This window comes from Oculina patagonica, chromosome 13 (assembly GCF_052425735.1).
Source record: "Oculina patagonica isolate OP01 chromosome 13, crgOcupat, whole genome shotgun sequence".
Lineage (NCBI taxonomy): Eukaryota > Metazoa > Cnidaria > Anthozoa > Scleractinia > Oculinidae > Oculina > Oculina patagonica.
The window spans coordinates 18739921-18766208 of record NC_135770.1 but is presented as its reverse complement, the minus strand read 5'-3'; the positions used below and the strand labels follow the sequence as shown (position 1 = coordinate 18766208).

Genomic DNA, 26288 nt, shown 5'->3' with positions numbered 1-26288 from the left:
CCTGAAGTTTGTTTGAGAGATAATCAAAACGACATTTACATAGTGGTCAAACGTTTTATTCTTTTCGTCCTTTTACATAAGAAGCCTTTTAGTTGCGGGTAATGTGCGCTAGAAGTTGGCTTCCATGTATCTTTCTGACCTTTTTACGCCTTTAAAGGCCCTTAAACATTTACGCGCGCGCCTGGCTCGGCGAGCCAGGCGCGCGCGAACGGACCGCAGATCATGTCCCCCCCCCCCCCACTATACTCAATCTCTCGATGTCGAAAGGTGAAGCCGGGGTGAAGCCACACAGCAATTCACATTTTGAAGTGATTTATTCAGTGTTTCAGTGTTTAGTCGTTATCTCTATAGTCGTCAGGATTGCCGTATTTTGTCGATTGAACGCCGAGTCTCGAATAAACGTCGCTCTTCTAAGGTGGAGGCTGTAAATAAGCCCCTCAAGGATTTTTTCTGTCAAAAAAATAAAATAATATTTATATAAAAGTAATAAAGACTCTGTAGTCCTGAATTTCCAAACAAGCGCCTAGATATGTAGCGACGTGTTAATTTGATGCATTATTGTTGGAAAATAATAATAAAAAAATAGTCTGGATCATGGAATAAAAGAAAAATTCGCGCTTTTTGTTAGCTGAGCCGCCATCATCACTTGGTACAGCGGTCTTCGGTTTCGTGAAACAAATCATGCGAGCGGGAAGGAAATTTTGATGCTACAAAAAAAGCTACAAAATGTTCTTTGCTGGCCTTGTTTTTGACACCAGCATAAAGAAATCAATATTTACTCCTTAAAATGTGAATTTTCACATCTAAATACCAAAATGCGCTCAATTTTGAGCTCGTTATTTGCCATGAGAGGAACTTCTTCGACAAGAACGCGTGGGATGTCTTCGAAAAGCTTCGTTTGTTGTTGTTAGTGATGAAGACAGCTGCAGACTGGGCTCTTCTGAGCCCTGAAGGCACTTTCCACAAGCTCTCTAAACCGAACTTTTTTGTAGGCAGGGAAGATCAGATGGACTTAATCCTTAAGGTACGTACTTCGCTGTTGTGCTCGAATCCTTCGACGCGTTAGCTAGCTACCGGCCTTTGCATAAAATCTTGTACCTTGCAAGCCGTAAATGGCTTCTCCCGCAGTAATTGAGGGTTTTTCTCATCACTCTTTAGCTGTATTTGTGCACTAGCATTGTTGTGGGTAATACCTAAGCTTAATTGTGTTGAAATTTCTTCTAAAATCATTTTGATTGCATTCAAATTCTTATACAGAAAAAAAGGTGTCAAAGAAATAAGCTTACAAATTTGAAATCAGCAGCAATTCAAATTCGAGTGGCGGCAATTCAGACAGGTGTTTATTTTTTATCAGATAGCTATGAAGGAGGCTATGCTTTAAGTAATAAAAAACCTTGTACAATTTCGAAGTTGATTATAAAGAGTGTCACAGAAAACTTCCCAATCAACAAATATGATTTAGAATTTTCAACATTATTATACTTTACTTACTTCATGGTTCATTGAAATTGATCACCTGATTGCTATGGAAACCCGTAGTTGTCAATACGATTTACATGTACATTGTATCAATGAAAACATACATCTTAAACTTTTCAGGCGACAGTTACAATGAGGCAGTTACCATTATATTGCTACCTAATAGAAGTTTTGATTACTTTCTTATTGTTATTATTTGACACCTTTTTGACAATTTTCTGATGGGTTCTTTTTGTTCAGATCAATCACAGAATGTGAAATATCGTCATGACGTGTATGATGATGATGATGATGATATAGGTTCTTATATACCGGTAGCGCATTTACAACGCTCAATGCGTTCACAATTAGAATTATGGGATGAGTCTGGACATCAGCATATCATTTTAACCCTGTCTTTCTCCCCCTCCATATACAGCCACACAAACCGACATGTACAGTTACATGAAACATGTTCCTGTTTTTTAAAGATAATGTAAAAAGTTCAGTTACCATGCTATTGTTTGCAAAAAATGAATTGAATTTTAAATAAATGCCGCCCTCGTATAAACCCGCCCTTTGGAATAAACGCCGCATTGGATCACAAAAAGTTGCGAATAAATACAGTAATAATCCTGAAATTTCATGCTGAACTTTTCCTCTAAAAAAATATGCCAGAAACGTGGTGTTATTTTAGAATCAAACAATCTGTACACTACATAGGAAGAATTTTCTTTGAACCATATGTTCAACACTGCAGTAAAACCACCTTATCTTAACCACACCAATTAAGTGCTCTACTCTCCATTGGTAATAAATTCATTTATAATAAAATTTATTTACCAAACAAACAATTTTCTTTTCAGTCAAGGAGTGTGGATAAACAACATGCAGTAATCACCGTTAATTCTGATAATGGAGAACACAAGTTGCATGACCTTGGAACTTTGAATGGAGTAAGTATATCCCATTGTATCTTGTTAATTTAATTGTTAAGTCACTTCCTGTGTGCATTATGACAATTTATCCATAAATTATTATAATATTAAAAATTAAAATACATATACTTTATTTGGAAGCAGGCTACACTAGCTGTAGCTGAGTCAGTCCTAACAAGATGATATGTACAGTCTTGTATTTGAAGCTGGGAACAGTGTATTAGTCAGGGGTTCTGATATTTCGCGCGTTTGCAGAGCTGCAAAATTCAGGTAAATCCGTGAAATGCAGGGAAATTCACAAAAACATGAAATACTGTCACATTCGCTAGGAAACGTTTTGCAAAATTCCTGTAAAATCAGCTGGTTTTTTCAGCAAATTTGTCTCTGCAAATCCCAGGAAATTTGAGTTTTTTTCCATGACCTATCAGAAGTCCTGATTTAATAGTTCATTATTAATAAATAATCATGTACAACTACATGTAGAGTTGAAACAAAGATTTATTTTTATGCTATATAAGGGCTTATAATAAATACACATTATTAATATTTCAGTACATACATGTACATCTCATTTACTTTAATTAATTGCCTTTGTCAGGCTCTTGAGTGCCCGCTCTTCTGCTCGCTTCGCTTGTGTAACCCCACTCGCTTCGCTCGCGGAAACCCCACTCGGGAGCCTGTTGACGCAGGCTATAAAGTAAGGAGCTGAGAGCAATATTTATTTAATACTTCCCTTATTCTTTTTTTTTTTGCTCTTGCAGACATTTGTTAATGAAGTCAGAGTAAAACAGCATCCAGTTGATCTAAAGCTGAGAGACAACATTCGATTTGGATATGATATCCTTTAAAAATAAAAAAAATAATGTAATTGTTATTTTAAACATATTTACTGGCCTAAGAAAGCACTAACTAAAGGTCACTACAGAATTAGGAGCCTGACAGTGTGCAGCCTCACGCTGATTTTTCTCAAGGAGAGCTGATAGCTGTACACTGAGGCTTTTATTTGAAGGCAGTCTTAACTACTGTAGACTGTGTTTGTATGTACATGAGGTAGCATAACTAGAGATGGTTTATTATGTTCTAATGTCCACATAATCTTTTGAATTTGTAGAGGGCTTTGGGCAACAATTAATTTTCCCACTTTTTAATGTCCAAATTGTTTTGACACTGTGCTTACAACTGTGGATTTTAAAGCTAAAATGAGATGTTCAATACATTTGAATGAGTTTTGTTGAAACAAATGATTTGAAATATGCATCAAAAAGAAATATAATATCCAGCAGCAGCTTGTCTTTACTCACGTATTAAAACTAGCGATTAGTTTGTAGGCACAAAGTATTATTTTTCACTAAAAGTTCCAACTGGCTTTATTAATAATTTTATGAGTTGAAAAATTCAGAAAAATTCTACATCAACAAAAAGATAAAAAAAAATAATTGTATTCTACATCAATATTTGAAAGTTGCCATCAGTAAATTGTAGCTACATATACATGTATGTATATTTAATTATGATTTTTACCATTATTTTCCCTGGAAATTTGTACTTTCTGGAACAAATTTAACCGGCCCAGAAGTAAGTTTTATTTATAAAACCCTCAATTATAGTTTAAGCTGTTTAAATAATGCATTAACAGACTTTCATTTTGATTGGGTCTTGTGGTTCCAGGCATAATAGACAAATTACCTTCAACACAAACATATGCAAATTGCTTGCAACATGGCAGAATTCAGTTGTAGTGTTTAATTTTTTTGTGGCATTTGGTGTTACATGAAACCCATCAACTAGCATTTCTTTGAGACATTTTGTCTGTTATGGATATTCAACTGTACAATGCAGACTTTTGAAGATGAGAAAGTATACCTGGTGTATTTCTCAGACAGCATTTCCAGCACAGCCATTAATTATGGTGAACAAAGCATGTACATCTGTCCTCGTCCTTATACAGCCATTTCGTGCCCCTGCTGTCAGCCCGTCGTACGACACCAGGTAAAAAATGTAATGCCACTTTTAACTAAATTAACATCATTCTGTTCATATGACCGATGTCTGTTCGAACTGAACCAACTGTTTGGTTTTACTGCTTGTAATTCTTGATTAAGGTTAAAATGTTTTATCTGGCATAATAGACCATCCTTATGAATGTTTGTTGTTGATGATCGAATAATACTGTCAGGTTTTAGAGCAATGTGACTGAAATATATTTACAGGCATGTATTTCTGCTATATGGTGCACATTTTGCTGTATTTGTAATATAATATATTTTATTTTTATTTTATTTAGTTTCACTTTTGTGGTCCAATATGCCTAATATGTTGATCTGTTTTGCTTCAAAACATATGTTTTATGCTAATTTTTTTCCATTCTGTCAAGTCATATAAATCACTTTGTCTCATATAAATGCAGTGCTCATTAATATCATGTGAGCATTAAAGGCTGTTCTTGTTTGGATTGCTAATAATTTTATATCATCAGTGATAAGTTTCTGTAAACTTTAGTTAGAAAATTATGTTTCCTTAGTCATTTATTTCCTTTATAAAAAAATCTGTCAAAGCAAAAGGCAGTAGTTTGTGTGTTGAACACAACATGTAGCACATAAATATATGTGTACATGCAACTTAGTATGTAAATTTTCTGAGTTACCTACATGTAGTAGGCAATTGTCCATAAAACACACTGCCATGTTTGTTTGAATATTTTCTAAATCTTTTGTTCATTGGAAGGTTCATTTCCTTTGTATTCTTGTCATTTCTTTTGAATCAAACACCTCATGGAAACTATTATACCTACAGCTAGCATTCAATTTAAGGAATATATTAACTGAGCAGAAGAGCTGTATTCATCAATTTTATAGGTTTTGTGGTTAAGACACATGTGGTGCATTGTGGGATTTGTTGACATCAGACTGAGGCTAGGCCCCCTGACAGGTGTTGTTGATGAAACACGGCAGGTGTTACGGGTGGGGTGACTGGTGCTCTCAGTCAGACAGAATAAAATCCACTGTGAAGCAAACTAAGCAAGAAATAAATAAAGTCTTGCCACTGTTTTTATCAAGCAAGCGAGAACCTGCTTTTTTTATCCAAACTAAGCCTTTTCAATTAATCTTGGACATTTATGTACATTGTGAAAGTCTTTAATCTCGGCTGGGCCAATGAAGAAATGTTATGAGACAGAAATGGCTTATTAACATATGAAAGGGTTAAAGTAAGCCCTTTGTTTGCTTAGAAGCCAAGAATATAATCTTTGTGTGTGGTTTTGTGACAGGCAAGGGAAGGGTTGGATTGGGAAAAAAATAGGCTGTTTCTTTTAGCCTTTGTAGTGATCAGAATTTTTTCACATGTTGGTTTTCATTTAGTTTGAGGTTTTTTATTGAACAAAGCAGTGATGATAATTCAAATTTCCTGACACATTCATCTGACAGGTTTAAATTTATTTGAAGAAATCAGCTGATATGTAAATTCAATGTAGTTTTTGACACATGGGTTTTGTCTAAAAACATTTAAGTTCTAGGTGGATTTTTCTTCCTTTTGAACAGACAGAAAAGATCAAAATACAGTCAAAAACGTTCTTGTTTATTTTGATTTGGTTTGACTTTAGTTTTTCCTGTCTGATCACAGCTTCACAAATTGTATTAAATTATAATGAGCCATCTACCAGCTTCCATTTGTAATGCTGTATTTTACTGATCACTACAAAAGGATCCTCGATACTTTTAAATTGAAATCAAGAATTTTTTCTGGGTGTATTTGGTTGCCAGGCCAAAGGAACACATGTGAGAAGTGGTTTGAGTGTAATGTTGCTTTTTTGTGTGAGAGTATCATGTCAAGACAAGATTCTTTATGGCCCCAAGTGGATATCAATCGAGGAGACAGGCACGCTCTGTGATGTTCTACGCTGTGCTACGGGAGACAAATACTTATCAAGAAGACTTAAAGTTGTTGTGGCCAGTGAGAAATCACTGAGGGATCTTTCTTTTGTAAAGCTCGGTCTTCCAGTGGTGATTTTGGACAAAAATGACAAGAAGATCGTAAGCTTCCTGCTGAAGCCGGAAGATGCTGTTATCACAGTAAGCAATCTTTATTTTGTGACGCTTGTGTAGTTAGCTCGATCTGAACAGCATTTATCTTACGACACTAGGATTATTTTATTAATGGCAGTTTTATTACGATTTGGTCAAGGTGATGATCCTTGTCTGTTCAGTTGCTTTCTTAGATCAATACACGTCTGATTCTTATAGCCTTCTTATATGCTTAATTGTGAAATTTATTGAAAATCAACAACAGTTTGTTTGATGTAAATTCAAGGAATGGAAGATCGGATGTTCAATTTATATTAGATGCTTGACTTTTTATGTTTACACTCTTAACTAAATATGTTAGTGTCAAAATCTATAAGTTTACATACAACGTACTAAATTGTGTTCATTGTATCCACTAAAATACCATAGTTTTAGATAAAAAAAAATGCCTTGCTTTGCATGTAAATTGAACTGGAATATTGTTTGATATCATATTTTTTTACATCATTTTCAAAAATTGTATTTTGTATTCCGTGTTGGCAAGACATAGTAGCTAACTCATGTAGTGTAATGTTTTGATGGCAGCTCATTCAACTGAATATATATAACATATAAAGCTAGTGAAATCACCACAGTTTATGGTTCTTGACTTTCTTAGGCTTCACTGGTCATAGTTAAATATGCCCTGATCTTTTGGCCATGTTTACTAATAAATTGTTCAGCTCCAGTGAGCTGCATATGATTATTTCAGGATATGTTGTAAATTGTTTGCAACAAAGTTGGAGTTATGATGTCTTGTACAGCTATGTGTTCACTTGTACATATTGTCCTAGTGTTGATTTTGCAAAATTTCAGAAATTTGTTTATAATATTCAGAGTTGTGCTCTAACAGAGCCCGGGTGCCACAGGCGACTTACTTTTGCCTCTGAGTAACTTGTATAACTTTGCTATCATGAAAGCTTTTAAGAGCCGGGCACCCAAGATTTCTTACAGAAGAGCCTCTGGTACCCTGCAATTATTCTTATACTAAAAGCACAGCTTTGATATTTGTAATTTATTTATCATCTGTCATCAGCTAGGACTCTCTTTAATGTCTGGGGGTTTTGCAAATGCCAACAAATCAAAGTATTTTTGCCCCTACCTCGATTTTCATGAAATTGCTGGCATCTCGGTGTCTTTCACACATGTGTATACTTTGATATGTGACGCTTTGAACATTTTGGACTAATACATGTAAATAAATACATGAATGTATGTTTAACAATTATATAGTTTCTACAGTGTAAGCCCGTGATATCCAGGCATTTGTATCATGCTAAAGTATACATGTAATAGACATAATAATTGCCAAAACACATATTAAATGTGGTAATGTAAAAGGCTTTAAAGTCTGAGTTAATAAATAAAATAAAATATAGTTTTTTAAAATCATCTTATTTTTGTAAAAAAAAAAATAATAAGAAGAAAAGGAAATATCAGATTAATATACAGTACATATAGATGATAAATGGGACTATAAAATTAATATGACTATTTACATTAATGTGGGAGTGTATAAATTATGTCAACTGGCTACACACTGTTATCTTATGATAAACACACATATTCTGCGGGAAGCTGAACATTATTTGATACAATCACCTTTATTTTTGTGGTGGGCGAACAACATGTACTGTTAGTACAATTTGTACATTTATATTGTTCTTAACTGTCAAAACACTCAAACACTTTCCGTGTAGAGCTCTGCCCTCACAGACAGTCATTTTACCACAATGAAAAGAACTCAGACAGACAACATCACAATGGAAATGACAATTCATTGGAAACAATTTGGGAGGCTAACAAAAGCCAGGTTTAATTTGATGTTTATTTATTTTCTTATTTACATATGACAGTACCAGTTTATCCTACATGCACATGATTTGTAAGATAGAGTATTTTAAAAGTATGTTACAATAGGTACTGCAGATTTCACCATTACTTTCAAACAAATCCTTGTCAGTAACTGTATAAATGGGATCAATACAATAATTTGTCTACGAGAGACATTGAACCTGTCTAATTTATTGCTTAATCAACACATGGGTAATATAAGTTTTTATTTTTTGTTTAAATTACTTATTGACTGACTAATTGACTGACTGACTGACTGATTGATTGATTGATTGATTGATTGATTGATTGATTGATTAATTGACCGATTGATTGATGAAAGTTTTTTGACTTCTTTTTTGTTTGTTGATTTTTATGTTTTTATTATTCGTTCTGTACATTTAATCATGTCAGCCTTTTAAATATTCGTATTGTAGGTGAAAATAAAAATCATTGATTAACAGTGTCTTTTTTCGCAGCCTCCAGCTCCTGAAAGGAAACTTTCCATCCAGTCTACTCAACAAGTTAATTCAGATGAAGATGATCGTCGATCAGGAACACCAGACCAAGAGATTCTGATGTACCATGTAAGTTTTTATACCCTTAAGGTGGCTCTGTATTCCAGGCGCACTCCTCAGTGTCAAACTTTGCATCTTAACTTTGACCGATGGCTATGAAATTTTGGGAAAAATTCTGCCTATCATTCAGTAATAAATAAATATGAATTAATTCGATTTAACTGGACAAAAATATTATTAATGTTATTGGCATTTAACTGGACCCTACTTGTTGGACAAAATGGTACCTGTCCAGTTAAAAAAAATTGCCGATATATTTTTGGTAAATTTCTGGAATCAGCTTACTGGATTAATTAGTACATAACATAGCCTAGTTTCAGGAAAATAGTTGGAGCAGAAGTGCGAAAATATTAAGGTCACGTAAATTTAGCTCTTACATTGTATTGAAAGTTAATCTACATGACTGTATACTTGAGGTTCGTTGACGAAACAAGCCACAAACCCAAGTTTTTGTAAGAAGCCTCCCCCAATGCTTGCAAAATCAGAGTGCCTAGCCCATTGGTGATCATGCTGACTGTTGAAAAGTGTTATCTAGATTTGTAGGCATTATAAAAGTGCTTTTGCAACATTTTTTGAAAATCATACCACAGTTTTGTGCCAAACTCATTTCAAACAAATTTCAAGGTACTGCTGCTATATTTTTGCATCTTTGCAAATATCTTTTTTTGTTATTGTTGTTCATTGGCAAAGCAATACACCTTTTTTTTATTTACTTCCTTTATAATGGATTTTTAAAAGTAACCTTACAGCGGAGTGTCCAGTTCTGTTGGTTGCACCTAAAGTTAAACAATGATTATTATCTTGTCTTGAGATATACTTGCGGCGTTATGTGAGCTTCTTACTTTTACAATTTCATCTTGTGTGTCTCTTTGTAGGGTGTTCATTCACCTCATTCACCCCACTCTCAGTTTCACCCAGCCTACCCACATTACCCCTACATGGCACCAATGTATCACCACCCACCCCCTGTGATGTGTCACTGTCCTTCGTGTACTGGACACAGGCCTCCTGTCCACTCCCCCCATGGTACTGCACCTGGTAGCTTTGTTCATCACCAGATGGGACCTCATGCAGGTTGGACACATGGATCACCTACAGCATTTCATGTCAGGTCAGTATGTTGTGAGTTAATGTCAATAATAGTGATTTTTTTCCTTGGCTCCCCTTTTCTACAGGTCTTAACTGTAAAAAGAAGACTCTTGCCCTTTTTTCTACAAGGCTGATGGCAGCAGGCAGGAATAGTCTTGTCCACTTCCCCTCCCCCCCCCCCCCCCTCTTCCAATTTAATTACAGATCCCGGTTGGCAGATGATCAAAGAGCGCTATTCACTGAATAAATTCACTATCAGATGGATAGCCTCCGTCAACACCTATACCCATAAGATAGCAATTTATCTGGTGGATAGTGTAATCTACCCTTTTGAACAGCTGGGTCTAGGTGGATGTTGTATACTTATAAAATGACTGTTTTTTTTTTTCTTGTCAGACCAAGACTACAGAGACCCATGTCAGGTAAGGTCTACACCAGATTTATTTTATTTTTCTGCATGTGTATTAATAAGTTATCAGCAGCCGATCTATCTTTTTCCTATATTTGTTGTTGTTGTTGTTGTAATTTTCTCAGCTTACATGTAGGTATAATTGTTAGATATGTTATTTCCGTGTGCTCCCGTTTCCGTGAAAAATTGGTTATGCGTGTTTATTTAACCCGTTTCTTCAATGCGTGAGGTGTAGTGATGTTTTTTGCAAAACAAGGGAAAACCTGATCACCCACAAAACCAGATGAAGCAAAAATACAATCTCAACAATAACAATAATTGTGCTTGTTTCTTCCTGTTCTCTTCATAAATGAGTATCCGCACGTTTTACAGTGTTGTTCTGTTGTGTTCTATCATGTGACCATCCTTCAAAGTTTTGATGAATTAAGAAGATTTATCAGAATCTTAGGAAAACCATTTTAATCTCCGAAGTGATGTAGTCAAGAGCATTGTCGTGTATGTGAATGGGTAGCCCCCTTTTGAAAATCCAGTTCTTAAAAACTAAAATTAATTTTCGAATAGTAGAACAATTCTAATGTGAGATTCATGTTTAGTTTTCCACTCTCTTAACAGCGCCAAGCGAGAAACTTGAAATGCTAGTCAAGGGCAGCCCCCTGTATGGTCAGCCCCCATGGTGGGGGTGGGGCTCCTCAGACGACGAAATTTACAACTACCCTAACACTGCGACCATTCTGGAGGGAGGTGACAGTCAGACAGCAGGCCAACAGGCTCTGTCTCTTAAAAAGAAGAAAATTACCAAGAAAGACGCGCTGGAAATGGCACAAAGAAGGCACAGCATTGGGACTGTATCTGTGTTGTCAGAGTCTAAGGCGCGGATTGTTACAACAAGAACTTCTAATACGACATATGACCCTGAACAGGAGAGAGCCATGAAACAGCGAGAAGAATTTGTCGTGTTTCAGAAGAAATCTTCTCTGCCGAGTCCAGGTTATAGCGAGCAGTTGTCTCCTGTGTTTGAAAACTCGACGAGTAAAGACTGGGAAATGCCAAGTGCGCGAAACGAACAAGCGGAGCGTGACTCTAGTTCGTCTACGGAGAATTCTCCGGATGATGGGAGTGAGGGGCATTCAAGACTCGGGTCTTCCTACGAGATTCCTTTTATTCCGGACTACGATGAAGTTCCTGAACGACCTGTAAGTCTGAAAAGCGACAAAGGGAAAATTGCACCACAAGATGTTGCGCGAAAAGGTTCCGCGGAGAAGCAAGATCGAGTCGTAAGGAAAAAGCCCACCAGTAAAGTTAAAAAGAGAGTCACTGCTTCAGATGCACCGGCAAAGAATGGAAAACTAGCATCAAGTAAGGGTTTTTTGTTAGTAACAAATGCTGCCGTTTTCTTTTCCTTTTTTTTTTTTTTGAAGTCTGACAGTATTGAGAGGGCTAGATGAATGTTTCGCTTTTTTCAAAGCACCGGGTTTAGTCTTTTTCCTATCACACTGGCATTGTAATCACGTTTTAGCTAAACTTTTAATTAGATCAAGCTTAGGATGGCTAGTTAGGTTTTGGCTTAGACGGTTCACAGTAGTATTTTTAGTTGTTTTCTTTTTTTTTTTTTTCGGTCGCCACACGATCGGAAAAAATAGGCTATGAATAATCCATTTTGGATCGTAACGCAACCTCGTTCCCAGGACTACTTATTGATACTTATTTTCGCGGGAACTTAATTTCGCGAAAATGTAACGGGCATATTTCGCGGGACTTAATTTTCGCGATCTGGCCAAAAATACGTCATTAACATAAAAAAAATACAATAGAAAACGTTTAAAATAAATTTTCGCGGGTCTTAAAGTTCGCGATTTTTTGAAAATCGCGAAAATCGCGATTATTAAGTCCCGCGAACGAACGAACGGAACGAGGTTGCTTGTCACGCCATGTTGGGAAGAGAGAGGATTGCGTGATGCATCAAACAAATGACTGTAGGCGTAAAAGTTAGTGTGCAAATGTACGTTGTTTCTTCTCTTCTGTCTAAGCCAGGTGTCGCCAAAACTTAATTCTGCGCGAAGTCTTCTATTCTTTTGTCATAATAACACACGTTGACAAACTGTAACACTGATAAAGAAGTAATACTCAACAGATATTGCGTTACTATCACTTTGTTGCAGGTTCCAGAAAGCATTCAAGCGACACCAGTGAGTCAGAGTACGAGCCATCCTCTCACCCCTCCCGGCGATCGGGTGTGATCGCTGTAGGGACGGCCACTTCCTCCAGTGGGGTGTTTGGTCTGACGGAGGTGAGCCTTGGTGATCAGGACAGACGAGAGGTGTGTTTCTTCACCGTGTTGACTTAGCTGTTTTCTGAAATAAAACAGTTGTGTTACAATTAACTATGTAGAGTAAGTCATCTCTGCCAATATTAAAAAAAAATTCTGAGAGAAAAGAACCGACAAAACCCAGTCAGTTATTTATTCCTGTCTTCTCTTTATTTTTCTTTTATTGCGATTTAAATAGGCTGGTCACTAACGTGATTCTCGGACGTTCCGTGGTCACTTGCTCTCACTTCCTTCTCTAAGGAGTGTGACCAGACTGTTCACAGCAGCTCTCCATTATGCAGCGCAAAAGAGCGCGAAAAGTTTTGAGCTGGCGTTCGATTCTTTTTCTGCGTTCAACAATTAAATAAAAATGCCAGAAAATATAGGGCCGTGAACAGTGTATGTCATCAATGAGCAGACGAATTCGGGTTAGGTTTTGGAGTTAGGGGTCCAAGTTGCACCGGGCTCTTATGATGAAATCATTTGGGTTCCTTAATCTCCAAACCGACATCGTCAGAGCTCCAGGGCTCCAGGTCCCTTCTTCTGGGTCATTGAAATGTCTTATAAGAGAAACCTAGCAAGTTCTGATGTTGTCTTTTGTCCTTTTTAGACGCTTTCTCCTGCTCTTCTACCAAGCTGGGTACAGCAGTGGGCGAACAGTCCTGACAATCGAGGTAAGGGTTCCTCATGTAGATACAGTGTAATTAACAAATAGTGAAACCATAAGGGTTTATATTAGGTAGATTAGGCATGACGTTTTTAGGAAAACGGCAAACGCGTGCTTGCCTTTTATTTTGTTACCTTTTTATCGATTTTTAAAGTTAATTCCTCAAAAAAATTGGGAATAAATCACACAAAATCACTCATTTCCGCGTACGAACGCCAAATGGCAGACGGCAGAAGGTGAATTTTAGCCGTTCGCGGGAAAAACAAACGTCATGCTTAACCCCTCTACTGGTAATGAAACAAAACGTTGTAAAGAGAACCCCTCTTACGTAAAGGCGAAAGCAATTGCTTAAAATCGCTTTAAAATTACATAGTTATTAACGAAATAACACATATCTCACTGCATCGGCAAAAGTGAGTAGCTTTTATGTAAAATGTTCATTGAAATATCTGACTTCTAAATGACGTTTGTGACGTTCCCATACAAACCTTATTATTTTGACTTTAGAAATAATGCTCACAGCGTGGGTTTGAGGATACCTGTAGCCGCAATAATTATAAATGCTTATGAATGGCTGTATCAGGATAAGTTCTTTTCTATGCCGTTTCAACATTTTACAGAAAAAAAAAAAAACTAGTCGTTGTACGTCCTTCAACAACAAATAAACACATTGCCATTCTCCTGAAAAGGGGAAAAAAGCGAATATTACTTCATTCTTTGAATTACAAATGGCAACAAAACGGTCAACTATTAGTGCAAATTAAAATTGGTTGTATCAAAAACGTTCGATATGCTGTAAATATCCAACTGAATTTTTTCTGCCCTGTTATTTTTTTTTTGTATGGCTTGGCTCTTTTAAATTTCTATTTTTCTTTATAATATAAGTTCTTTAAGAGATACGAAATCCTTAAGTTCAGGATGATGTGCGGATTCCGAGAAACACATCCTCAAAAACAGCTGCAAAGGGAGACTAAGGAACACTAAGCCCTTACCACATTTAGAAGTACTTGAAACGCTTTTAGCGCTACCCACCTACCCCACCCTCCCTCTTTACATTTTGTTCCAGCAGTCCCCAGGGGAATGTGGCGTACAAAACCTATTATGCACCAAGATGCTTATTATTACACCACGGCTTTATTCTGTTTTGAAATTAAATTCAATAACACCGCTTGGGCTAAAAGAAAGCTTAGCGACGCTCGCAATAAAAAATATTTAGCCAACAATCACATTGGCTTGTAGTTAATGATCTGCTAATGTGTGGCGAGCGTTATTAAACATGTCACTTGTCACAAAGGATGCCATTGTTTTCACAGGCAGCGCTGCAGTTCAGCCGATCGAGGTGTTTGGTTCTTCTGAAGATTCTACAGCGAGTAGTGTGATGTCTTCGTCGAGTCAAATCCCGGTTCCTGTTGAACCGGACAATTCAGGTAGGTGAAAGACTCAGTGTACAAACACCACACATTGAAAGACTTGTTGCTTGTTCAAGGAATTTACACGTATGAAATGTTTTCCAGGAATTAATTAAACGCATCGTTGCGTTGTTGCGGCCAAAACCTACATTTTTAGCGAAAGGACATTTCAAAAGGGCCTTCGTTACTTTGCCGGTTAAACAATGTAGCTTGGGTTTATTTAAATGTTTGTCGAAACGTAGTGGCCGCTAGTAGTTTGATCACTGTTTTCACTGCAAATTCTCGTTGCTTGCTCTGGTCTGTACTATTTGTGTTGATGTATTTGATCTCGATTGTTCTGATTTTCTGATATTACCATTGCACGACGGAAAGCGAATTCTTAGGTTAGGTTTTATTTGGTTGGGTTTGACCTCAAGAGCAAATGGTATTATATTCTCAAGAATCATATATACACTACAAAGCCTGTGTTTTAATTCTGACGTGAAGGAACGGAACGAAAATTATTTATCTCCTCCTTCCATTACACCCCACTGTGCCTCGCAAGTTCTTGCTATCCTGATATATGAAAACGGCAAATTAGGAAGAAAATGAGACTTTCTACTGTTTACTTTACTTTCAAATGATGATCTTTATAATCATTCAGTGTTCTATTATTAAACGTTGATAAAAATATTAATCTTCTTCACACTTGTTATGAAATGGTTCGTGTTTGGGTGGTGAAATGATTTACATTTGGCTCACAAAAGTGTTGTGTTTGTAACAGCCGCACTTCATTGGGTGTCACGCAACGCTTTTTTCAGATGTACGCAGTAAAACGGAATGCGGAATGATGATGTAGTTTTTTTTTTCATTCTCTCTCACATTTGCCTCAGTGGCAGAGGTAGCTTAATATCATGCCACATGTTAAAGGTCAAATGCAACGAAATTTGATGAAATTTTATTTAAGACTCATTTTGACTTTAAATGAAAGGAAATACTGTGAATAATCATAATCTAAAGTTTTAAACGATTTGGTTAAAACGTCGCTGAGATATTCGATGTTAAAGACAGCCCTTTATCTTCGCTTCACAAACGGAACGGTTCGGAAAAGCTTCGGAAAATTGTCGGAAATGGATTTTGTGACGTCACATGTGGCGAGCTTCGACGCGCGAAGATGCAGCAAAGTGCTGTTCCAAGTTTGTCTCTACCAGGTCTGCTGCACCTTTTGGCATTTAAAATCCCGATAAAGCCGGATGACCATTCGAAATATCTTCTTAAAGACGAGGAGCGATGCAAGGAATGGTTGAGATCGACGAAAAAGAGAGGATGTGTATGCCAAATGCACGCTGGCTTTGCTCAGCAAATACAATATCATCCGACATGTTTTTCTCAGAAAGCTTCCAGCAGAATCTTGCACTTTGGTCCGTGTTCCAGCCCTAGAAACTTCAAATGAGACCTGGCGCTTCTCCTCTTATTACCAACTTGGAAAGAAAGCCGTTAATCCAGGACTAATGCGAAATCGTTTGCGACGAAATGCAGAATTCGAAGGTAAAGTCGCTAATAAACTTACCCATTGTCTGGGAACCCCAAAGTTGTACTTTCTTGTATTATATTGAACTTAGATTCACACACTACTTCCTTAACCTGACGCTAGTCGCTTCATAAACTTCTACCAAAACTATAACTTTACTGTTTGCGTGAAATATTGTGAATCGCGAGGCTGGTATTAAAAATATATTTTTTATTACAGGAAGGAACTTTTGCAGACTTTTTATGTTTATGTTTCTTTTTACTTAAAAATGATATTCCCTATATTGCTTCGATCGTCTAAAAATCTAAATTATACATGCAGACATTGAAGGAAAATAATGCTTTAAATTTACAGTATTGTGTACAATGAAACACTCTTTTCAATGTTTGTTTATATTTGAAATTATTATGAATGCTAAATATAACAACGAAAATACCCCCGACTGAACATTGTTGGTGCCCAAGAAAAGGTTTATATTTTTCATGTAAACTACATGTATATGATGAGTTTGTTCACTTGTAAAGGCCAATTTACCTGATTTATTTGTTGTTCAGATCTGCATTAACCCCATTTCAGTCCAGTACAATGACTGTTGCATTGCATAGCACTCATTATAAGTCAAGTATAAGTCAAGTGAACTACTGGCTCAGGAGAATCTACAACCAGATTGTAGGTGTGTCATGACAATTTATTTCTGAAATTAACTTTTCATAATTTTGTCTGCCCCAAATCTGTTGACCTTTTACAAATTCCTCAGTAACAGCTTTAGGCATACTCCCTTTCAAAATCTGTATGGGTATTTTTGGTGCCCAAGACCCCCTCCCCACTTGCTGGGGGTACTCCCATACTCCCATAGACTTTCCAAAAGTCGTTCGCTCGATTCTGGCTTGGTGGTAGTAGACCCCGGTGCGAACCCGGTGCGGAGCTCTCGCGCTCCGCTCTTGAGCTCTCGGGCTTCGCGCTCTGTGAGCTCGACTTGTAAGCAAGCCTAATACTCCCATATATGAGCTTGATAGGAAAATGCATGTGTGCTGCTGTGTGTTTTTCAAGCAGATGAGTTTAAGATGGAATAGTGATACAATAGTTTGGGGTAGGGTAGGGATTTTCTGTGTGTAGTCTAGCATACTACGATAGGGTACTGCAAAATAAGCTGAAAATGGTCTGGGATAGGGTACGGTTACAGAGTCCCACCAGCACACCCCTACTCAAAAATATAAAGAGTACCCCCGCCCCCCGCCCCCCCTTTCCTCAAGGTGAAAGAGTATTGTTTTTAGCAATTCTGAAATTGGGTATTTTTAAGATTATCAATTTCTTTGTAAACTTGGAAATGGTTTTTTGAAGCACCTACTGTTTGTATTCATACTGTTGTATTCATCCCTTAGTCCAACATAAATTACAAGCAGTGCATGCAGAGGATATAATGTCTCCTTTGGGGGTCTTGGAAAATCACTGCACTTAGTTTGATTGTCATCTAGCTGCTTATCATTTTGCTCGTTTTTAAGCTATAAGCACTTAAAGTGAAAATTAAGGGTAATTTTTGATAGATTTTACTGTTGCTATGGTTACCAGTGACAAACTAAAAATGACCACAACTTGTTCGGCAATGATCAGATGGTACATTTGTTTGATAAAATAATTGCAGCATTAACTGACAAATAATTAGTACTGACCCATCATGTAATAGGCTGGAAAGTACTAGAAACTGTTATCAGCTTCTTACACATGCATATTTCAGTGAACTTGCATAGCCATCTCTCTGCATCTATTTGTTAACATTGTGTTTCGACATCGTCTTAAAATGTGCTTTTTTAAGTGACGGATACTGGTGTTGGTTTCATGCAAACTAGCGCACAAAATCAGAAGGTCATGCTAGTGGGCTGTGATTGCTTGATTTGGATCTGTGTTGTTTGTACATGTTTACCATGTCCAAAGATGGATGTTGACAAAGGGGCTATGCATTGATGTCCGACCCCATCCAACCATAACAAAAGAACATATTACCCGTTAATAGTACCAATAAATGTACAAAACAAAGAAGCTGACATAAAATGACAAATTGCATGAACAACTTTATACAGTCGAAGCTCTCTTAACGGACACTCTCGTAAGCGGACAGCTCTACTTACGGCCGCCTTGTTTGAAACCCCGTTTTAACTCCCATACAAACTCTGTATTTTTACATTCTCGTAAGCGGACATTCCCGTAAGCGGCCGCGGACACTTTCAGAGATAACGACTTAGACTTTTTCTTTGTTTTTAAGCTCCCGTAAGCGGACAGCCCAAAGAAAATCCTATTAACTACCCTTGTATCTTGTTTTTGTAAATAAACTTCACATTGCCATTCGTCACAGTGATTTTACAGTAATTTAAGTATCATATTTTTGTGCTTGTTTTGTCGTCATCCACGTCTGCCCGGTTATTGTTAGCTGGGCAAGCTCCCGTAAGCGGCCATCTTTTCCCTACACTTCTAGTGGCCGCTTACGAGAACCATTCTCGTAAGCGGCCAGCTCCAGTTACGGACACTTTTTTCGCGTCCCGAGGGTGTCCGCTTACGAGAGCTTCGACTGTATAAAAATAAATAAACCTTTATTTAGAACCCAGAGAAGAACCCTCAGAGCAAGGCCAAGAACGAACAACAAACTCGACCCACATATGATGCCAAATCAGGAAATCGAACTCGGGACAATTGGTGGGAGGCAAGGACTCTCACCACTTGCCATCCCTTCTTCCTAGCATATTTTATAATAATGCAGCTTTGACAAAATCTCATGATAATTTGTACATACAAGGATGTGTAAGCAAGGTCATTGAAACACAAAACTAGGTGTAAATTTTCCCTGCTACATGTCCCAGTGTCAGGTCCTGTGTCAGCACACAAGTTAGATCTTATAACCTGGGTCTTAAGAAATGCAAGTTGCCATAAATTACTGTTGAAATTGTTATCTTCGACCTACACCCCATCTACTTAAGACAATTCCCTTTTCAGAGAATCATCAGTAAAATCAACTGAAAAATATAAGGGCCAGATTACAAGATAATCACCTAGGTTAATAATTCGGCAAATAAAGAGCAATATAATACCAGGCATAATTCTGATTGAAGCTAAAAGGCCACGCAGTCACGGTATTTAATTTCAATCTTTGAAAATAAATTATTTGGCTGAGGGGAATGAGTTTAAAGCTTCTAAAGGTTTAATCGATTCTTCAAGGTGTGTTATTTTAGAGAACACACTCAGCTCAGCTCGGGCAATGCTACAATTAAACAGTGTACAAATAATTCCACATTGCAATCCTTTCGAACAAAAGCAAGACAATACTTCAACTTAACATTCAACTATTTATTTATTTCAAATTCTTTGAAAGCCGTTTCCATTATATTTATTAGGCTCACCAATATATGTGGCATATTCCTTCGTTGTTGGTGCATCTAGATGTTGCCGGATTAAACGCCATGCATCTTGTTCACTCGCAGAGTCGGAATTAAACACTCCAGAAATCGATTTAATCCTTGCCAGATGCCGTTAGTTCGAACTGATATGGCTGTATTTAGACTTTTCGAAGGCTTGAATCAAAGTCTTCATCGGTTTCAACTAACGGCTGTTTCATAAACTCTGGAAATCCATCGAACAAACCCAAGGATTTGCAAGGATCGCTCAAAACAAGTGAAAATTTGCTCGCCACACCTGACGTCACAAATACCTCTATTCGATTCCATTCCACGCGCGGCCATTTTTGGTTCGTTTTCGTGAAGTCTTCGGAAATCGTCGGATTTTTATCTCCTAAGCGCCACAATTCGCACAAAAACCATTTCTGAGAGTTTATTATCATTAGTACCTTCATAAACGACAGGTTTGCGGACAAAAGAAAAAATTTCCAATTTCGTTGCATTTGACCTTTAAGTATTTTGGTTCCTTAGATTGCAAACAGTTCCCAGTTTCGAGGTCAGACTATTAAAGAGCTAGTCTTTTTCTCCAAGAAAGATTATATTGTAATTCGCGAGTGAATCTCCCGCGCTCTCTTTCTCTCCAAATCCCACTCCACGCATTCACACTTTACCCAGAAACATAAAAGCCGCGTTTGTCACGTTCACATTCTACAATGCGGTGTTAGTTGTTACAGCCCACATATCAACCGAAGAATTGAAGAAACGACACGACATCCATTAGAAACTGGAAATGCAATTGGACTCGTTAAACACTTGTGTTAACTTCGTTAGTGAAGTCAAGTACATATATTCTAGAGCGGGGTTCTCCTTTTGACACATCTGTGTCTTTCGTTAAATCATTGTCTGCTTGATTTTGCAGAAAACAATGTCAAGCCTGTAAAGAGCGTTTCCTCACCGAGTCTCAGCAGACCGAGGTCGGCATCTTCGAGAACAAACACGGTAAGAATTGCACTTGACGAAGGACTGGATTTCCATATGAAAAGACGGGGATGCTCGTCAATTTTTTTTTTCGACTCCTAAAAGATAAATTTTCATGCCTGATCGACCAACAAAGTATGACGCTGTTTTTTTATTATTTTTATTTTTCTTATAATGGTACCTGTCCTGCAGCAAATTATTATTATAATAACGAAATTATTATTGTAATGCTCAAACTAAAGCGTATCTTGGGCAGGGGAAGGATTGAATGAACGGACGAAGAGGTCTGTTTGAACGGCAAGGTTTTACAAGGTACCCTTTTCTTATCGTTTTCTAACCGTGGTCATACTCGCGAATCGCGACGCGCGTCAAACTCGGAAAAAATAAACAACGAAAATGCAAAACAAAATAAAGCATGGCTCTGTTCCACCGACCGATAAGCTGGGGATAAGCGCGTAACGTTCTCCAGACAATCGGATTATGGAGGAAGACTGAAGTGCATTATTTGACGTTCATACCTGCTTTTGTTTTCTTTTAATTTTCCGACTCCTGACTCTCGTGATTTGACAGTGAACCCAAACAGGGTAAAAAAGCACTTAGTTGGATTTTTTTGCGTTCCTTTTCTCCCAAAATCCTTGTTTGTCTCCGTCAGATAGAATGAAGGTGAATAAAGCAACGTCATTAAACCAACAGTGAAAAAGTTTATATCGTATTTGTTCTATTGTAGCCGGGTGTGATGCGCAGCCAGAGCTTATCATCTGCCAATCTGTCCTCCTCTCCGAAGACCTCCGCCTCCCCCAGAGTGTCCCGGAGTAAGACCATGACTGCGGCCGTACGGCGCTCCTACCCGGCAGCTACTAGCAGCGAGTCAGACAAGAAACCAAGCGATAGTGTACGGAGGAGAGGACCAGTAAGCAGCACGTCGGACGATAGTGATGTGGAATCTAGCGACGCGTCGCAAACAAGGCACATAAAAGATTCCCGGAGAAAGAGTGATGAATCTGACAGGAGAGGGGTGCAGCTAATCCCTGAAAAGGAAGGAAAGAGACCGTTTTCTGCCCCTCGTCCCAACAAGACTGCTATGCTAAGGGCGCATAATAGCCGAGAAGCCGTCAAGAATAGCGGCGTTAAAAGTAAAACTCCGATTTCGGCGAAAGCTAGGACCACAAAGAGCTCACCGCCGAGCAATTCCGGAAACGGAAGTGGTGGAGCTGTCAATCACAGGAGCGATTCAGCAAGAGTGTGGAGTCCCAGTACGAAAAGGTCGAGCAAGTCCTCCACGGGCGACGATAACCGTGAGGTCGGGGAGAATGGTATCAAGTCTGACGGTGATGATTTATGCAGCTCACCAGCAAATGACGTCACTCAGGAGGCGGTTGACGACGTCTTCACTTCAGGCCCAGTCCGACCTCTGCCAGAGTCACTTCAGATGAAGCGAGATGATACAGTGAACAAAACATTCGTGCTTGGTAAGTTCTGTTCCATTCCACATTCACGGTTTCTTTTACAGTTAGTTTAATCCTAACAGACGCTCTCGTAAGGGACCGGTCATTATTTAGACCGGGGGAGGGTTGGTGCAAAAAAGGGAGAGGGTCAATGATTTTTATGCAGGGGGGAAAAGGGGAGGGGGGGGGGCATTAATTTTTGCACGCATATTGAATAGTCAATTAAGAGAGTGGGTAAGGGAGGGAGAGTGTCAGCAAAAAAATGTGCTTCACAAAGGGGAGGGTCAGGAGAATTTGATTATGGCCTCCCTCCATTCGCACGAGTTATCTGCAGTGTCCCCTCCCCTTTAAATAATGACCGGTCCTGGTCCCACTGAAAACGTAGAATTGTTAGTCGCCTACGAGAGCTTCAAACGTGCTAAAGAGATTAAAAATACAAGATTTTAACAGGACAATTTTGTTGTTGTTTTAGATGAAGGCAACGAGGACGTTTCAGTGTCGTCTCCTGAAGACAGCTCCATGCAAGCCTGGGAAGGCAAGGTCTCCAACACTGAACACGAGCTTGAATCTAAAGACCTCCTGGACAAGAGCACTCTACCATCTTCACCGTCAAGTAAAGAGCCAAAGGAGATTAAACTAGAATCCACGAACACGAGGGGGATTAGCCTGCGCAGCAAACTCATTCCTTTTGCCCCATTTCTTGAGACTCAGTCGTACACACCGCCCGTCTCTGACCAGCCTTTTGAGCCACCAAGTGACTCTGCGGAGTCAGCGGACTCGTCGGGTTCCCGATCTTCCACAGCAGAGGGAAGACCGATGTCGCCTGAGTCAGTTGTCTCTATGGCAACTGGTACCTCCCCCTCGCCTCCTTTGACTCCGAGTTCTGCAGCCAGGAAAATGTTTGATTTCAAGGGGGGAGCTGCATCTTCACAAAGCCGAAGACAGTGGGGTGTGACAGACAAGGTGCCGACACTTATTGACTTTATTAGTGTTTTCTCGTAGCTAGTAACGCCCCTTCCCTCGAAAAGCTTTCTTGCATAAACCTAGGACAGGCTATGCCCACGTAATACACAAAGACATTGCCAAATTAAAAGTTCGTTATCACTGAAACTGGAAAAGAAAACACCGCAGATGCCATGTGTTACTGACGCCATTTTATCTTCTGAATCAGTGTTCTCGTACATCTCCTATTGAACATGCGTTATCAGTGTTACTTTTTCGTCTTGCAGGCTGATGAAAAAAACGAAATGTGATCGACGAAGTCGAAGAGAACTTTTACTTTGATAAAATTTGTAATAATGTTGTACAGTATTAGAAATATATCGAAATATAGTATCGAAAAACGTGTCTGATGAAATTGCTAACACGTGGTATCGTTGTTTGTATTTTCAGCCTGTAGAAGATCTAATGCTGTCCTCAATCCATGCATTCTCTGTGGAGTTACGTTTGGCTTCCGAATCGGTTCTTTCTAAAGTGAAGTATGTTTAATAATCATCCTCATTTGCCATTTTGAAAGTGTTCTCTTTCTAATGGCTCGAGCTTACTGATACTGTGCCAAAAAGCAGTTTCTGGCCCTTTCTTTGTCACACAAGGCTTTGTGGCATGACGACCAAATGTTAAAACATTATTTCACTTAAAATAGGAGTCTCTATGATGGAAGTGAAGAGTTGAACGGGACGACAAGATCAAGAACTGATTCTGATAGTAAGCAGGAATCCCAGAGTGCTTTACCGGATTGGAAGAGCTCGCACGCGGTACGTGAACGTAAACTGGTGCCGAGTTTTGAACGGTTGTCTTTAAGTTTGTTCTCGTCTTGATTTTAAGACTAACAAGTGCATTAATATTGCAATTGTCAACGAAAATAAGTATTTTTAAAGGGTTTAACAAAGGGTTAAAGTTCTACAGTTACTTAATTTGACCTTGTTGATCGAGGATCTTTACTTTTGCAGGAGATAGCGGGGATATTCCGAAATTTGCGCAAAGTTGAGCTTCGCCTTCGCAGTGAGTATTCGATGTTCTGCTTGTCGGTTTTATTAGATGAATCGTAAACTATTAATGTTCAGTTTGTAACGTCAAAACGCTATTGTAAAGTCCATATTTATTTATTTACTGGTAAACTATGCCATTTATCTCGACAACATTTTCAAGGTCAGAGGTAGTTGTTTCTCTGTTTTTGATCAGGAAAGTTGCATTTCACTCTTTTGTTTCCTTCTTTGCTTAGCGATGGAGCAAGCTTTGTCTATTATGTGTGTTGCAGCACAAAAGGAGCCTAAAAATGTAAGTAGATACGGTACTAAATCAAGGGGCTAAACCATGGTAGTAACAATGACACCTTTTTAGTCCCCACGCTTTCATCAGACGAGTGATCAAAGAAACCTAAACATGCAATCAGCAATCACCCCTAGTTTTGGTCCCGACACTGACATAAGGCTAATCAAAGGAACCTAAACATGCAAGCAGTTATCAACCCTGTTTAGCCCCCTCGCCAATAACATTTAAATCAAAGAAATTAAACCTGCTTTTAGTCTCTTGCTGAAATGTGTACACGGCGATCACACCAGTATTCAGTCCCTTGGTAGAACATATTCCCTTCAGCTGAACTTACATGCGTAAACTGTGTTTCATCCATGATGTAGGGGCTATCAGTTATGTAGCTTTATAGTTATCGCTTTTACTCGATTGAGCAGAATGATACAAAGGGAATACAGTATTCAGAGAGCCGTTTGGAACTGGCCTCTTTCCCTGCTGTTTCGGCTTTCCCTGGCTGCCACTAATTGCTCCTGGGTCTCCGAGGATGAGATACCAGAAAGTCTTTTGCTTATTGCGTTTGGAGCTGTTTGGAACTGGACTCTTTCCCCGCGGTTTCGCCTTTCCCTTGCCAGCACTAATTGCCCCTGGGTTTCCGAGGTTGAGATACCAGAAAGTCTTTTGCTTATTGCGTTTGGAGCTGTTTGGAACTGGACTCTTTCCCCGCGGTTTCGCCTTTCCCTTGCCAGCACTAATTGCCCCTGGGTTTCCGAGGTTGAGATACCAGAAAGTCTTTTGCTTATTGCGTTTGGAGCTGTTCGGAACTGGACTCTTTCCCCGCGGTTTCGCCTTTCCCTTGCCGCCACTAATTGCCCCTGGGTCTCCGAGGATAAGATATCAGAAAGTCTTTTGCTTATTGCGTTTTTTTCTTGTTAGTCTTTCCAGGATAGGAAACTATCAATGGTGGAAACATCAAGCTTGGGTAAGAACAAATTGTTATATTTTTGTTTATTTATTTTTAATTTTTTTTAATCAACTCAGTTGCGTACCTTCGGTTCTGTATTTCTATTTCTAACATCCAAGACAATGTGATAAGTATATTGATAACTTTTTCTCCTTTAGCTTCAGGCCAGAAATGGAGGGAGTTAAAAATCAGAGCTCGTCGAAATTCTTGGGCAGTGGAACACAGAAACCAGTTTCCAGTCCCACCAGCGGAATCAGACGAAGATGACGAGGACACTTCGTGATTTCATTATACAACGTATATCATTCAATGGGCGATTTTTGCAAAGTATCTGGTGATAATCAACACGAAATGACCCGGAAATGTGCAAATAGTTCCGGTGATGTATGACTGCCCTTCGGGAATCCCTGGGCTTAGTCTTTCATTTGCCATTTACCTGGGTTTCTACGTTGTTCCGCCTCGAAATCTGGGCGAAAGGACGATTTTTGGTTACTTTGAAATTAGAAATTCGTTGTTTCAATTACAATTTGAACAGAGATCGAATAATCTTCGCTTCTTTCCTGGAAGTAAGCTGCTTTTCTGATCTAGGAGGTATGAAGCTGCTACTGCTGACCGAAAGCTGTCCAATGAATTTTGAACGTTCGGTTGCATGGTAGCGAGATGTTCCTCGCACGAAACGTTGAAAAGACGCTTTATTTTTTTATGACGTGAAAATCATTGCTCTGGCGCAAATAATTTCGCCATTTTTATCGTGTTAAAAATTGTTACCTGCCTCGCTTTGCAAGCAAAGAAGGGACTATTCCAGGTAACAAAATCAAGTGAATGTAAATGTTTATAAATACGCAAAAGGAGAAGGTAAAAAAGTAAAAATGTTATTTAACGCAACCTCGTTTCCAGAATCTCTACTGGAAGAATAGAGAGACCCTGGTAATGAGGTTGCTATTTAATAATTAATTAGATAATTGATGTATATAGTGCAGATGAAAAGGAAAATTAAAAAAAAAGCATTCCATCGTC

At 38.5% G+C, this 26288-nt stretch overlaps 1 protein-coding gene across 3 annotated transcripts; it reads left to right on the top strand.

Annotated features, from left to right (window-relative positions):
* Window positions 1-683: 683 nt before the first annotated feature.
* LOC144634544 (uncharacterized) lies at window positions 684-26288 on the top strand. 3 transcript variants are annotated; one of them, XM_078493532.1, is made up of 20 exons: window positions 684-1024; window positions 2325-2414; window positions 3158-3234; window positions 8135-8267; window positions 8767-8874; window positions 9741-9976; window positions 10351-10376; window positions 10976-11719; window positions 12523-12680; window positions 13279-13342; window positions 14649-14762; window positions 20557-20636; window positions 21343-22084; window positions 22533-23023; window positions 23453-23538; window positions 23703-23814; window positions 24010-24061; window positions 24282-24337; window positions 25244-25289; window positions 25430-26288. In XM_078493532.1, the coding sequence occupies exons 1-20, from the start codon at window positions 914-916 to the stop codon at window positions 25552-25554; spliced, it is 3651 nt and encodes a 1216-aa protein (XP_078349658.1). In that variant the 5' UTR covers window positions 684-913; the 3' UTR covers window positions 25555-26288. The 3 variants fall into 3 exon arrangements, with proteins under 3 accessions (XP_078349658.1, XP_078349660.1, XP_078349659.1); XM_078493534.1 differs by lacking the exons at window positions 684-1024; window positions 2325-2414; window positions 3158-3234; window positions 8135-8267 and adding an exon at window positions 4073-4385; XM_078493533.1 differs by lacking the exons at window positions 684-1024; window positions 2325-2414; window positions 3158-3234; window positions 8135-8267 and adding an exon at window positions 5262-6463.

Excerpts from the sequence above, each read along its gene's own strand:
- LOC144634544 (XM_078493532.1), top strand. The coding sequence starts at position 914 with ATGAAGACAGCTGCAGACTGGGCTCTTCTGAGCCCTGAAGGCACTTTC. Across the intron at positions 8,875-9,740 it reads AAGAGATTCTGATGTACCAT|GGTGTTCATTCACCTCATTC; the intron begins GTAAGTTTTTAT and ends GTCTCTTTGTAG. Across the intron at positions 9,977-10,350 it reads CCTACAGCATTTCATGTCAG|ACCAAGACTACAGAGACCCA; the intron begins GTCAGTATGTTG and ends TTTTCTTGTCAG.